General features: G+C 41.9%; 1 protein-coding gene across 15 annotated transcripts in view; it reads left to right on the forward strand.

The window, feature by feature from the left end:
- Positions 1–415: 415 nt before the first annotated feature.
- camk2d1 (calcium/calmodulin-dependent protein kinase (CaM kinase) II delta 1) overlaps positions 416–12,961 on the forward strand; it is a 101,486-nt gene continuing 88,940 nt past the window's right edge. For 3 of the 15 annotated variants that reach the window (XM_030723278.1, XM_030723277.1, XM_030723284.1), the window contains exons 1-2: positions 449–765; positions 3,921–4,015. In XM_030723278.1, coding sequence (XP_030579138.1) covers positions 704–765; positions 3,921–4,015 — 157 coding nt within the window. In that variant the 5' untranslated portion in view covers positions 449–703. Of the gene's footprint in view, positions 766–3,920; positions 4,016–12,961 lie in introns of all 15 variants that reach the window. The other 12 variants (XM_030723280.1, XM_030723279.1, XM_030723281.1 and 9 more) reach the window with 8 other exon arrangements.

Raw genomic sequence — 12,961 nt, forward strand, 5'->3', positions numbered from 1 at the left:
ACGTGAAAAAGTTTGATAAAAAATAGTGAAGTAATACGAGATAGAGTTTTTTCATAAAAAATAGTTACTTTCCAAAATATGATGCTACGTGAACCGTGAAAATATTAAACAAAATATTTTTCTAGTTTTAATAAAAAAAAAAAAAGAATAAGAATGTGAATTTATATACATCACCTGAATAACTGTAGAGAAATTACAAAATTTAAAACAAAATGCTTCTCTTTGAGATTAATGTTACCATGTTTCTGTAAGATAAGATAAATATTACATAAACCAACATTTAAATATTTTAAAAAACGAATTATTTGTTAGTATTTGTGAATATCTGTCAAATACAAATACATTCACGTTAAATAACTCTCCAAAGTTGGTTTTATTGTAGTTTCGTCACCGGAAGCGTGTTATTGCGTATTCTGTTTGTCTTGACGGCGGTAACTAATCCAAGTGGCGGAGACAAACACAGCAGTAGGTCGCGACGTTCCTGTCAAGTCCAGGACTGAACGAGGTTTGCGAGCAGGACCGGGAGCAGAGGCGCAGAGGTTTCACTGCTTACGGGACTCATTTCTAACTAACTCCCCACTTTGCTTTTATTTATTTCCGTTCTCCGCAAGGTGACAAGTGGCTCTTTGGGACTCCGAAGGAAGGGATTTGAGGAGTGCATTGAAACGGCTGAGGCTTTCAGTTTCCCCTGGTTCACCTTAACATGGCTTCAACAACCTGCACCAGGTTTACCGATGAGTACCAGCTGTACGAGGAGCTGGGGAAGTAAGTTGTCATGTTGTGTTTCCTTTTATTCCAAGCGTCTAGCTTAAATTCCCCGCTGCTTTTATTTCCTGGCGCTGTTTGGATTTAGGAAACCTCCGTGAGCGACCTCTGCCTACCTGCCCCTACCTTGATGGGTGTAGTTAGCGCCTGTGGGCAGGACCAAATCTCATTCAGAAACCTTTCCTTTTTTCCTTATTATAATCTAATATCGCGGCGACAAAAATATTACGGAATCCTTATTTGACTCCAACTTCTTGTGTATAATACTTCCCATGCTGCCATATGTTTCGGGACTTTTTGAACCGGGTTTCAACCCTACCGCCATTAGTGTTTGAGGGGACAGTGGTGTTGATCATGTCAGAGGAAGCGACTGAAAAAAGCTTCATGCTTTAGCTGGTACGCTTGTAAGTGCGCAGGAATGTGCGCTGATTATGAAGATGGCTCCTGACAACTTCTCTCACAGGCTGAGTGAAAATGTCAGAAACGCAGAAAGTTGCCTTTATTTTGGTTTTCATCTGCGGGCGGGTCAGCGGGGGTCACTTGTAAATAAGGACGTGTGTTTTCTCTCTGATCCGTGTTTGCAGAAGTCCCACCCATCTGTGCAAAAATGCGCATTCAAATTAAAACCAAACCATTTCCCGTAATTTCAGCCAGCTGTAACAGCCAAAACGTAGTTCACCCCTCACAGATGCACCTGAATTTATGCTGGTTTTGAGGGGGGCGTGGGTCACCGTTTCTGCCCAGCCTGGGGTCAGATCGTGAAGATGGTTCTCAGTGGAGAGCAAAGGTCAACCACAATCGTGCAAGATGGCTGTTATTGGGGGGGATCTCAGGGGAGCATTCTGAGCTCTCAGCATCATTTACCACACTGCATTCATTATCGCTCCACTCTGTCTTCAGGATTGTGGCACGTTTGGAATTTCTGATCCAAAATCTGAAGACTTTGTTTATTGGCGGCCTTCAACTGAAGCACCATGAGATGTAAAGTTATGTAAATTAGATGCTGAGGTTTTTGAAATGGTAATATAACGTGGCACCGGTTGCTGAAATCTGCTCAGTTGAGGTTGAGGTATCCAGATATCAATACTTCTGCACGGTTCTGATCAGACCTTCTGTCTGAACTCTATGGGGTTACACGACCTCTGTTTGACTGACATTAATAGTGTGGCTGCGCCTGACGGGTCAGCTCACCTGTGTTTGAGTTTTGCACATTATTTCCACTTAAACTAGACGGAAATAACGGCTGATTTAATTATCTTGGTTAACCGGTTTACTCCCAGGTTTTCTCATTAGTGTCTGTGTCTACACAGGAGGCGTTCAGTCCTGAGCTGTGGGTCACATCTGTTTGGAATTTGCAGCCATCATCATTTTAATGCAAAAAAGAGAAGACTTGATAATAAGATCCAAAAAACAAAGATTGGATTACTTTGTGGCTTGGAAGTAGAACGCGAGCATTTCCAGCGTCTGTGCAGAAAGCTGGAGCGCTTAAAGTGAGAGCAAATCTGTTCTGTCAGATGCGTGTTAGACCAGCGCGTTCTCACCCCGATGCCTCCTTCATCTCCACGGTCACAGTGGTCCTGTTTTAGAGACCTGTGTGTAGCTAGAGTGCTGATTGGTAGAAAAAGTGGGTTTGACCAGAGTGACGGTTCAACAAAGAGAAAGAAGCGCGAAAAAAACCCAACAAAAGTAATTAAAAAAAACATCAGTCAAAAAAGAAAAACCAAAAACACTGAAGCGCACGGTTTCTCTTGTTTTTCTGCTTCACTTCATTACATAGACGTTCTTTATGTATGATGACTTTGGTTTAACACAACTGTGAGGTCTCTACAAAACCTAAAACCCCAGCTGGAGATAACGGCCTCAGGCCTCTCACCCTGTGATAGCTTGGATAGGCTCTGGCCCCCCTGCGACCCTGAAAAGGGTAAGCAGAAGAGAATGGATGGATGGAGCTACAAAATAATAATTTCAATTCAGGTTAATTATTTTATCGCCGAGTGCGCTCTCAGGGCTGCTCTCTAAGGCGAAGGCTGGATGTCAGAGCTCTGAAACTGGATACATTTAAAGGTGAAAGGTTGCTGTTCCACAGTCTAATAAAGGAGATGTGGAAATCTCTTTAGTTTGTCGGCAGATCAAAGTGCATTTATTGATTTGAATCGGTATTCTTGATGTGCGTTCTGTGTTCTGGTGGTTGCGATTTCTGCAGTTTAAAAGCAACATACAGTAGCAGCAGATTAGAATCAAGTATGACCACATTTATGCATTTTGCACATCACCAAATGAATATGTGCACATTCCTGTGACAGTGCGACACACAGTTTATGCGTCATTCAATGGTTTTATTAAGGTACGGCTGCACAACTTGCACATATAAACTGTATTGCGCTTAAATCATGCGGTTAATAAAAGAATCAGTGAAAACGTGGCGCTTCCGGCCAATTCTAAACCGAAACTCTGAACATAACTTCCTCCGACGAGGTTATGTGTTCAGCATAAGTTACCACACTGATTTAAGCAGATAAAAAGAGAGCTGCTATTGTTACACACAAAACTCTGACATAGCTCACTTAAAGCGGCCCCACAGGGCGAAAGATCTAAAACCTGCACAGAGAGAAGGCCACAGGCCAATTGTTCCACATATTTTTGACATCACTCCCTGGTGACAGCGCACAGCTACAACATCCAGACACTGAAACGGTGCCGGTGGTGTAATTTGCAGCTATGAGAGTGGGGTTATTTATGTGATATTTGTGTTTTTATACTGCTCGCTGATTTGCTGCATGTTTCACTCGCCTTTTATTTAGGTTTCACTTGCTGGTTAGATTTAGGAACAGAAACCAACTTGAAGGAAAGGCTGTGGTTTGGATTAAAAAAAAAAAAGACAAAGAGGAGAGTTAAACTGTCGCTGACCTGTCTCATTATTACCAGAACCTGGTGCAAGTTCAGCTAACACTTGAGCTGCAAATCTGAGCATTTGAACTGGAAATACCACTTAAAGGTGTGGGGACATGATGGTACACTACCAGCCAAAAATAGACTTGATGTTGGTTAAAGTACAGTAGCGGTTCTGTTCTCACAGCTAAATCTAAATGTGTCTTTATATATTATAAAACATCTTGCTATGCCATGACTAATCCCTAATCCTTTGTGTCCTGTAGGGGTGCGTTCTCCGTGGTGAAGCGGTGCATGAAGATTTCCACAGGGCAGGAGTACGCTGCGAAAATAATCAATACCAAGAAGTTGTCTGCTAGGGGTGAGTGCATGACTGACAAGAACGTGCTCTGCAGTGTGGCTTTAGCGACATTCAGCAGATCACTCTGAACAGTATCTTTGCATAGAATAGTTCCTTTTTCAGCCATGTCACCCCTCAAACCAGCTTCCTCTTTCTTTATCACTGTGTATGGTTTCTCACACCCCTGCCACTTTTGTCCTCGTCATGTCAGTAGTAGCCAGATGCTGTCAGGTTTCACATTGTAAGCTGCTGCGCTAACTGCAGCCTGCTCCTCGCTAGCTTCAGATTCACTTTTATTTTGTGACTCATTCTCCCACATCAGCCTATGATTTCTGATGAGCTGTCAGTGACTCACAGAGTAGATTTCTTCAGATTAAAACTCAAGGCAGTGAAAGCAGCAAATTAAGGAGCATGGATAAAACACTCCATTCCTAATGAACTTTTTTGAGTGTGTGTGCTTTCTTGTGATGTGTGTCCAGAAGTGGAAGCATTCATGTTTTAAATTTTTTAAGTTTTCCCCTTCTCACCTTTAAAAAAAAAAAAAAAAAAAATTCCCTCTATCATTATCCGCGCAGCATGGGCTGAAGCTTCTGCTCTCAGGATGTTTCACTGCAGACTGATCCTCCCTAATAGGCTACAGCCTACAACACACAAACCAAAGGAGACAGGCTTGAATAGATAGGCGTGTGGTGATGGCGAGTGACTGCAGAGCAGCAGCAGTAGCGTCTCATGAGGGAACAAAGGGGATTTCCTCGCAGCATTAGCAGTGTGAAGAAAAGCAAAGTGGGTTGCATTTGTGGTTTTAAGCAGGGGGACTACAAACAATGAAGCAAAAACTAAAAGAAAAATATGCATTTAGCTGTTTTTGAAAGATTAGGAACACACTGTCACCCCAAAGCCTCGTGGATGAAAAACAAAAAAAGCTATGGTCCTAATTATTGCTGTTAAATCTCCAGAAGTGAGGAGAGATCATGACCAGTGAAGGAGCAGAGCAGGCAGGCACGATGGTTTATGATAGGTTAGTTCAGTGGTTGATTCCACGTTTCACTTGCTTTGAACACCTTCAGCCTTTTTTTTTCTCACCTGAAGGTGAAAAAAGTCATTTGGAAAGTATAGAGTGGTACACACACACGCACACGCACGCACACACGCACACACACACACACACACACACACACACACACACACACACACACACACACACACACACACACACACACACACACACACACACACACACACACACACACACACACACACAGGGTGAAGTGCCACTCCAGTTTCTTCTGCTTAAGCGTTCATTTCTCTGTATCGTTCCTGTTCTCTTTTATTACTTGGATCTGATTTTTATTGTTTTGACCATCATTCTGATTAAGTTAATATTGCCCTCTGAGTTTAGGACCACAGTTCTCCTTCAGTTTTACATAAAAATAAAGGACTTTAGATACTCTGGCGACCTCCTGTTGGTTTGGTAATGACCCCTGTGGCTGTCTGCTCGTGGTTTGGGCCTCGATGAACTTGCTGTGAGTCAGGGCTGTCGTCCCGTTTCAGGAAATGGTTTGACATTTTCAGTGTTTCAAAAAAAGCCCCCAAAAATATGTCACTTCTGTGGAGACATTTCCTGGTTGAAAATGGTGACTTCAGGTCTTTACTGTGAGGTTGCCCAGCAACCAACAGACTAGAAAGTGACCGCTTGTATTGATTACACAACCCAAGGCAAACCATCACACTGACATATTTGGTTATTGCACAAAAAATGTAATAGAATTTTTTTTTTTCTAAATAAGCTTTATTTGAATTGGCGAATCTTACAGTCCACAACCTCTTTGAGTCAATTAGCAAAGGGTTTGGAGCATCCGGCCGTCCATCTGTCTTTCTGCATCATTTCAGAAATCTTCAATAAGCCCTCCTGCCTCCCCCCAGCTCCTCCCGGGCCACCTTAGAGAAATAATCCCTCCAGTAGGTTTGAGTTGTTGCTCAAAGAGTCATTTAAATGCATTGATATTATAATAATGTCAAAAATACTGGTTGACTTGCAAACTAGCTGCAACTTTACAATAACCTTTGAGATCATGTTCGCAGATTGTTTATAATACTTCAGTGTTTAACCAGGCAGAAGAATAATTCACAACTGTGAATCATTGTGTTCTGTTTCCCTTTTGTTTTCACTAGCTGTTTGGTTAGGTGTTGGGGAAAAATTGTGGGTTTTGTTTAAAATAAATATGTTTCAATTATAAATCAGCTGTCTGCCATGAAGTTAAAGGAACATTAGTTTTTGAAGTATTTATATTGTATTTCCAGCAATTTCTTTGCTTTTTGTGTTTTGCTGTAGTGGTGGAGATGCAAATTCCACTTAGATTTACCTCTTTCAGAAGGGGGCATGTTTCTACTCTACCTGAGAACTCAAAGTACTCCATACAGCATGCATCATGCATCGGAGAGCAACTTGAGACTCTCTGTCTTACCCAAGGATACTTTGTCATGCAGACCGGCACAGCCAGGGATCAAACTACCAACCTTCCAGTTAACAGACCTGCTCTGTTAACTTTGTGCACAGCGATCCCACATGTTTAAAGAAATCTGTGGGGATAATCATGACTAACGTTGTGATTCTGTCCCTAAAGATCGTTACGATCCTTATGAGTGTTGATCGTATTCTGGTTAACACTTTTTAATTCTGAAAAAATGAATCCAGACAAGCAGATGTATCACATACTGATAAACTACAATATTTATGATGTAATCTCTTCATTCATGCATGCGTATTGCACATTGCAATTGTGAAAATCTCTGTAATCTGGCTTAGAGAGGTTTTAGATGTCAGTAGCAGAGATGGAGGAAAGACAGCACTGAAAGCACCTTCTGCCTTCGGGCAAACGCATGCAGATACAGTGGTGTGCTGTTAGATCAGCTGATGGATACTTACGCGGGCAGGCTGAACTGAAGGTTACATTCAGTGCGGGGGAAGCCCAGAGTCAGTGCAAATGATGTCACCACTGCTTTGTGATGAGAAATCCAAAACCGGAAGCTCCATCTCATCTGAGAGTGCTCATGTGGCTGTAAACATTGGCGTCATTTCAGCAGTAGTTTTTTTTCTGCTGAAGGACCCTTCCAAGGAATCATGAGATCACTGCAAAGTACTGCAGCTGAACTTAAGTACAGTGTCAGGAAGGCTTTTGTGGTGAACTATGCTTTCGGAAAATGCGTATATTTTTAATCATCTGCCATGGGAATCTATTCTGCATGCTAATCTGCTTTTACAGTGTGAATACACCAAACAAAGCTACAAGCCACATCACAGTCTAGTGACTCTGACATTGCCTGTAGTTGTGTAAATGTTAAATAAAGGTAACCTGACCTTCCTCTACCTTGCTGGACTATTGTGATGTTGCCCCAGAGTTTATCGGTATACCACAGTTAACCTGAAAAGGCATTGCCAGATCAAAAATAAAAGAAAGGGAAGAATGGTGGTGAGGAAGCTAGCTGTTATGTGGGTAAATGATCAACATCCAAAGAACTTTATAATGGCTTCAAGAAGCCTGAGCAACTATTCCTGAAGACTACTTCAAGAAAAAGCTGCCTAGGAGTCCAATGCTGTGTTGAAGAAGAAAGGTGATCATACCAAATATTGACTTTCAGGCTCATTAGAATTGGACAAACTATTTTCAGGGTTCTAGCCAGAAAAATTTCACAGGGCTCAGCGCTATCGGGGAGGCGGTTCCTTGGTACTAAACGATCGCTTGCTGGTGCTAATGGCCGTGCTGCTAGCTAACTGTGATGATAGCGATCTGTTCCGGTAGCTAACAGTGGAAATTCTCAGCCTGGCGTGACGGTACCTCAGCAAGGTGCAGCACCGGGGGCTCGGGCGCAAGCTAGGACCCTGTTTTTATTTTCTACACTGTATTTCCATGCATGTTTGCACATTTCAGTAAATTATTGCACCTTTTTTCCATTTTCCTAGCAAAGTATAAATAAATGATGGGGGTCTCAAAACTAAACTTTTGCACACTACCGTATATGATAACCTTAATAATACAGAACTTTATAATAATGGTATAATATTATGGGTATTATGTGGTTTTTAAAAAAAGATAATTAGCACTCGTATGATACTAACTAGCCAACACTAAGACATGACATAAGAGAGGAAGCAACCTGTGAAGTGCATCATCTGGGGTTGGTGCACAGTTATACTGTGCACACCAACATTGTGTGAATGATAAACTAAGTAAACTCTGGTATGTGAAGGCTGGGAATGACGGGGGCACACGGGAGACGAGAAACAGTCATTTGTTGTCAGCTGTAGAGTGCTCCTCTAAATCCTCCTCCTGTCTGTTTGGAGTATACCTATGTTATCCTACCCCTCTTTTCAAAATAAAACCATAATATTAGAATAATCTAGAACATAATTGTGACATTATCCAGACGTAGTGAACTGGAAGCCTCTTCACAGCACAGGCTTGTATGAAAGCAAAACTAGGGCAGTGGTTAAACGCAGACCTGGTGATGCTTGGACTCGGCGGAGTGGAAATGATCACTTGACAAACCCACCAGGCTGTGGAAAAGCTAGCCATGGTTCAGGAGCCAGTCATTTGTTGTTGCTTCTGGAAAAAAACCAGAGGCCCCAGCAGCTCAATGTGAACTCTTCATTCCCATGGAAACAAAAAGAGATGGAAAGCTAAAAATAGTCTCGGGGGTAATATAGGTGTTGAAGTATATTATAGTCTGTGTGCTGTTGATTGTGCAAAATCAGTGCTCAGACACATTTAGCTAAACAATGAATATTATAATTATTATGAGTTTTCTTTTTTTTTTGGTTGCGCTTCATCAAGCAGCAAGTACTCCTAATACACTGAAACACACAAGCACACAAACTGCAGCCTGGTGTGAAGCAGGAAACTTTAATGTCAACAGGGATAATGACCTGACCCCCTCAACCCTGTGTTTATATATGGACTGGGTCATCAGTAGTACCGAAATCCCTTCTGCAGCACCACCATTGTCTCACACACACACACACACTTGGAGAGTGCCTAAATAAAGTGCTCCATCAGAGATGTGTGTGCTGTGCCAGCAGTTGGCTTAGCAGCTAATGTCATGGGCTCAACACGCCATTTACGCAGCACCCTCGCTAAGGCCAGGCATGAAAGACATGGATAAAGAGAGATATATTGTGTATGTGTGTGCATACTGCGAGCTACAAAGGAGAAAGATGTAACACAAAGTAGAGCCATATGCAGTGCGTACAGTCTAAATGGTATTCCAGTGTGCCTTGTCATTGTATCTGCGGCTCATCCCTCAGGTCTTGACTGACCCATATGGTCTATGACTTGAATGACCAGTGAGCCGTCCATGTGACACAAGCACAAGCGATGACTCAGCAGGCCCTGGGAGAATGTCCTTGTCTCTGTCACCACTTAAACAGTCAGCCTCTCATGCTTGGTGCCCACTGACTGCAGTTGCTTCTGTCAAAGACTGCAAACTGCACTTCATATTTAACACTGTTTTAGCAACATTTATTCAATATGGCATGCCAACAAATTGTAGATTGCCCAGCTGATTAAAATATCAAAATCATCCACACAAACAGTCGGATATAATAGTTGGAAAACAAGAATTCGGCTCTGAGTGCTCAATGAGATTAGTGCTTTCAGGGCATTTGGTAAATGTGTCCAAAATCTCATAAATATTGCCATGTTAGGTCAACAAGAGACTAGGTACAAGAGGTTATCTCTTTTTTTTTTAATTGCAATAACCCATACTAATATTCTTATTGTTTCTCGGTTCTATAAAATCTTGCAAAGGGGTGAAATGTGGTCACCATCCACAGAAACCAAGAATATTTAAGCTATTGTCATAAAAGACTGGATCACAGCAAAGGCTTGTTTATGATGGAGGTACAGTTTGGTTGCTGTTTATCTGAAAGGTCAAGGAAGCAGGGGAGATGGAGCTTGAATAGAATGAACCTGAATGGCTCAGCACCTCCTGACTAGAACAGCTCAGCTTTTAGCTTAGTGATAAAGTCAGATGACAAAAAGTTCAGGAGAAGCAAACAAACCTTTATTAAAAGCTTTCCTGGTGAATAACATTGGAAAACGTTGACCTTAGACATCACTGCTTATTCATTAAGCTGTCAATCCTCAATTTACCTCAGCGTGTGTGTGTGTGTGTGTGTGTGTGTGTGTGTGTGTGTAAATGCCGCTGTTTATTCAGGTTTTGATGTATGCATTTGTAAAACAGTCTTTTGTCTCCAAATTTCTTTGTGTTGCGTTGCTTTGTGTGTGAATTGGATCATGGGTTTGTGAGTATTTAAAATTGCACACAAATCATTGTACAGATTTGAAAAACATAGTTTTTTGCCTGCAGACCACATCGCACGCGGACATTTTTGAGAATAACACGTTGGTTTTATTGATATCAGTGGCATCCTTTTTTTTTCTTACTTTGTTGGAATGCATAGAGTATAATTCATCGTTTGTAAAGAGACGTTCAAGACTTGATAACTCCACCCAAGAAAAATGTGTAATGTATGTAGAAAGTTGTCAACATTTGGGAGTGATTGCAGCCATGCTGAACAATTAAGTAATAAAAACCCTTTGTTTACTCTGACAGTGTATCACAGTTTTCTCCATCTTTCTTTCCTTTTCCCCGTCTCACCTGGGCTCAGGAAATCTGACTGTTTTTTAGTTTGAGCGTAGTTGTGTATTTTCACATGAGCATAAAACCTCAGAGTGTTTAACCCAGGGCGAGTGACTCAGCTGAGACAGAAGGCTCTGTGAGTCTGCAACCATCTACTTTGAATGTGATTTTTGAGGCTGCATTCAATCCAGGGAGGCACATTTGAGCTGATATATAACAGCGAAGAACAACAGTACGCTACTGACACAAGTGTGCATGTGTGTTTTGAATATTGGGGATTTCACCCCAGACTTCCTCTTCTTGTAAGTCAAGCACAGCTGTGTGCAGCAGGCTAAAAATATCTCATTAGACCTACGCAAGGGGGCATGAAAAACAGAAATTAGGCTGCCTGTAACAGAGCCACTGTCAGCGGGAGTGAGGGCTCCCCAGTCTGTAGCAAAAGGCTGCCTAATTTTCCCATCAATCAAATGGTTTGATGAGGAAATTAGGCATCGCTTTCTCTTTTCTTAAAAAAATGTAATTAATGCTATTTCTGTTTTAGCTCTAACTGCATTCCAGCTGGAGGTGAAACGTTGAAAGGACGGCGTGGGGAAAATGATGGAATGGAGGATAAGAAATCAGGGAAAACGAACAGCATGAAATATGTATGAGAAGATAAACACAAGCAGTAGAATTGCTTCTATCCAACTGTAAGCTGCATTAAAAACAGAGTTCAGAAAACATGGACTTATTTTTGTAACTGTTCAGCAGTGTAGCATGTCAGTTTGCATATGATACTGTTCTTAAATACATTAGAATAACTTCTTGAAAGTCATTTTACGTCCCAGCAGATGACTGAAATCAATTTGCTGGAGCTATTTAGCTGATTTAGCTAGGCATTTCATCCATTTGATGAGCTGGATTGTCTTTTTTTCTCATGGAATAATAACTGGATTATTGTGGATTAGTCCCTCAGACTCTGTAAAGACAAAACTATTCATGTGTCTGTGAGGGGGAAGGGGGGGGGGGGGGGGGGGTCTTTTGACCAAAATCAGCATGAGAGGAAGTAGATGTTTTAATGCTGATGAAGGTATTTTAAAAAAAGTTCTACATATGAGGGAAATATAAGCACATGATTTATAACTAGGTTTCAGAATTGACTAGAAAACCTTTTAATTATATTCCTTTAGTTGTTCCTGGGTGTGTGATGCTACGGGGGACTTCAGCTACACTGTGAAGAAAACCTCATTTGATTGCTTATGTCTGTGACCTAATTCTGCAACTCATGACCACAGGTTGGATTGTAATTTAGATCATTTAAAATTATTAGGGATTTGGAGGTTGTCCTTCAGGCTCGGTTGTCTCTTGTTACAGTCATCCGTGTGTGTGTGTGTGTGTGTGTGTGTGTGTGTGTGTGTGTGTGTGTGTGTGTGTGAGAAGTGGAGCCACTTCTCAGTGGATGTTTGGCTCCTCCGGGTTCGTGTGTTACCACCTATTCCATCATTGTTTAGATGCAGCCGAGGTTTGAGCGCCTCTGGTTTTGTGACCTTGTTTGTTTGTTTTTAAACAGATGATGCAGTTTTGTGAAACCAGGATTCCCAGGACGAGGCAGGGTTACGAGTAAGCGCTTGTTGAAATTGGGCTCTGGTCTGTTTAGTTTGAGCTTAGCTTCACAAGTGAACGACTGCTTTTTTATAACGTTTTTTTGTATTTATCATAGCCAGAAGAATGAGGGCCCTCCCAACTTGGTATCATCCACTCAGGTGCTGTCTCTCCCGATCTCTCTGACCCATAGACACAAACTGGAGTATTCCCTTTGGTCTTCACTCTAAATCCTTATTTAGCCAAGTAGGGCAGCCACTTGAGGGAGGGACAGGATGCCTATTTTAATTAGGGCTTCTTTGTCTGTCAGACAGAGACTGGGTGCTCCTGTCGAGCGACACCATCTTCCAGGAGAGCACTCCTCCGCCTTAATAAACCGCTCGGCTGGCTCAGTGAGTGTACAGTCCCATTCTGCCCTGCTCAATATTTGTGGCTCATCAGAGCTGCAGTCCTTTCCCTCAGTCCCTCTGCTTATCTTATCATATCTTGGTCCACTTTCCTGGAAATGGAGAGAGGGAGATCATTATTCCTCATGACAGAGAACTTTGAACATTTGATTGTTCATTTCATGGTTCATTGTTTATTTTCTGAGGAGATAGTGAGAGTGTGAATGTGTGAAGGGTGTGGTCCCAGAGCTCTTACCATGCGCTTTCAAAACACCCTCCCTGATTTGTATAACGTATTTTTGTAATCATGTATAAGTGCATTGATTGTGGGAGTTTCCTGTTGCTGTAAAATTGCCCTCGA

Source organism: Archocentrus centrarchus, unplaced genomic scaffold, assembly GCF_007364275.1.
Source record: "Archocentrus centrarchus isolate MPI-CPG fArcCen1 unplaced genomic scaffold, fArcCen1 scaffold_24_ctg1, whole genome shotgun sequence".
Taxonomy (NCBI): domain Eukaryota; kingdom Metazoa; phylum Chordata; class Actinopteri; order Cichliformes; family Cichlidae; genus Archocentrus; species Archocentrus centrarchus.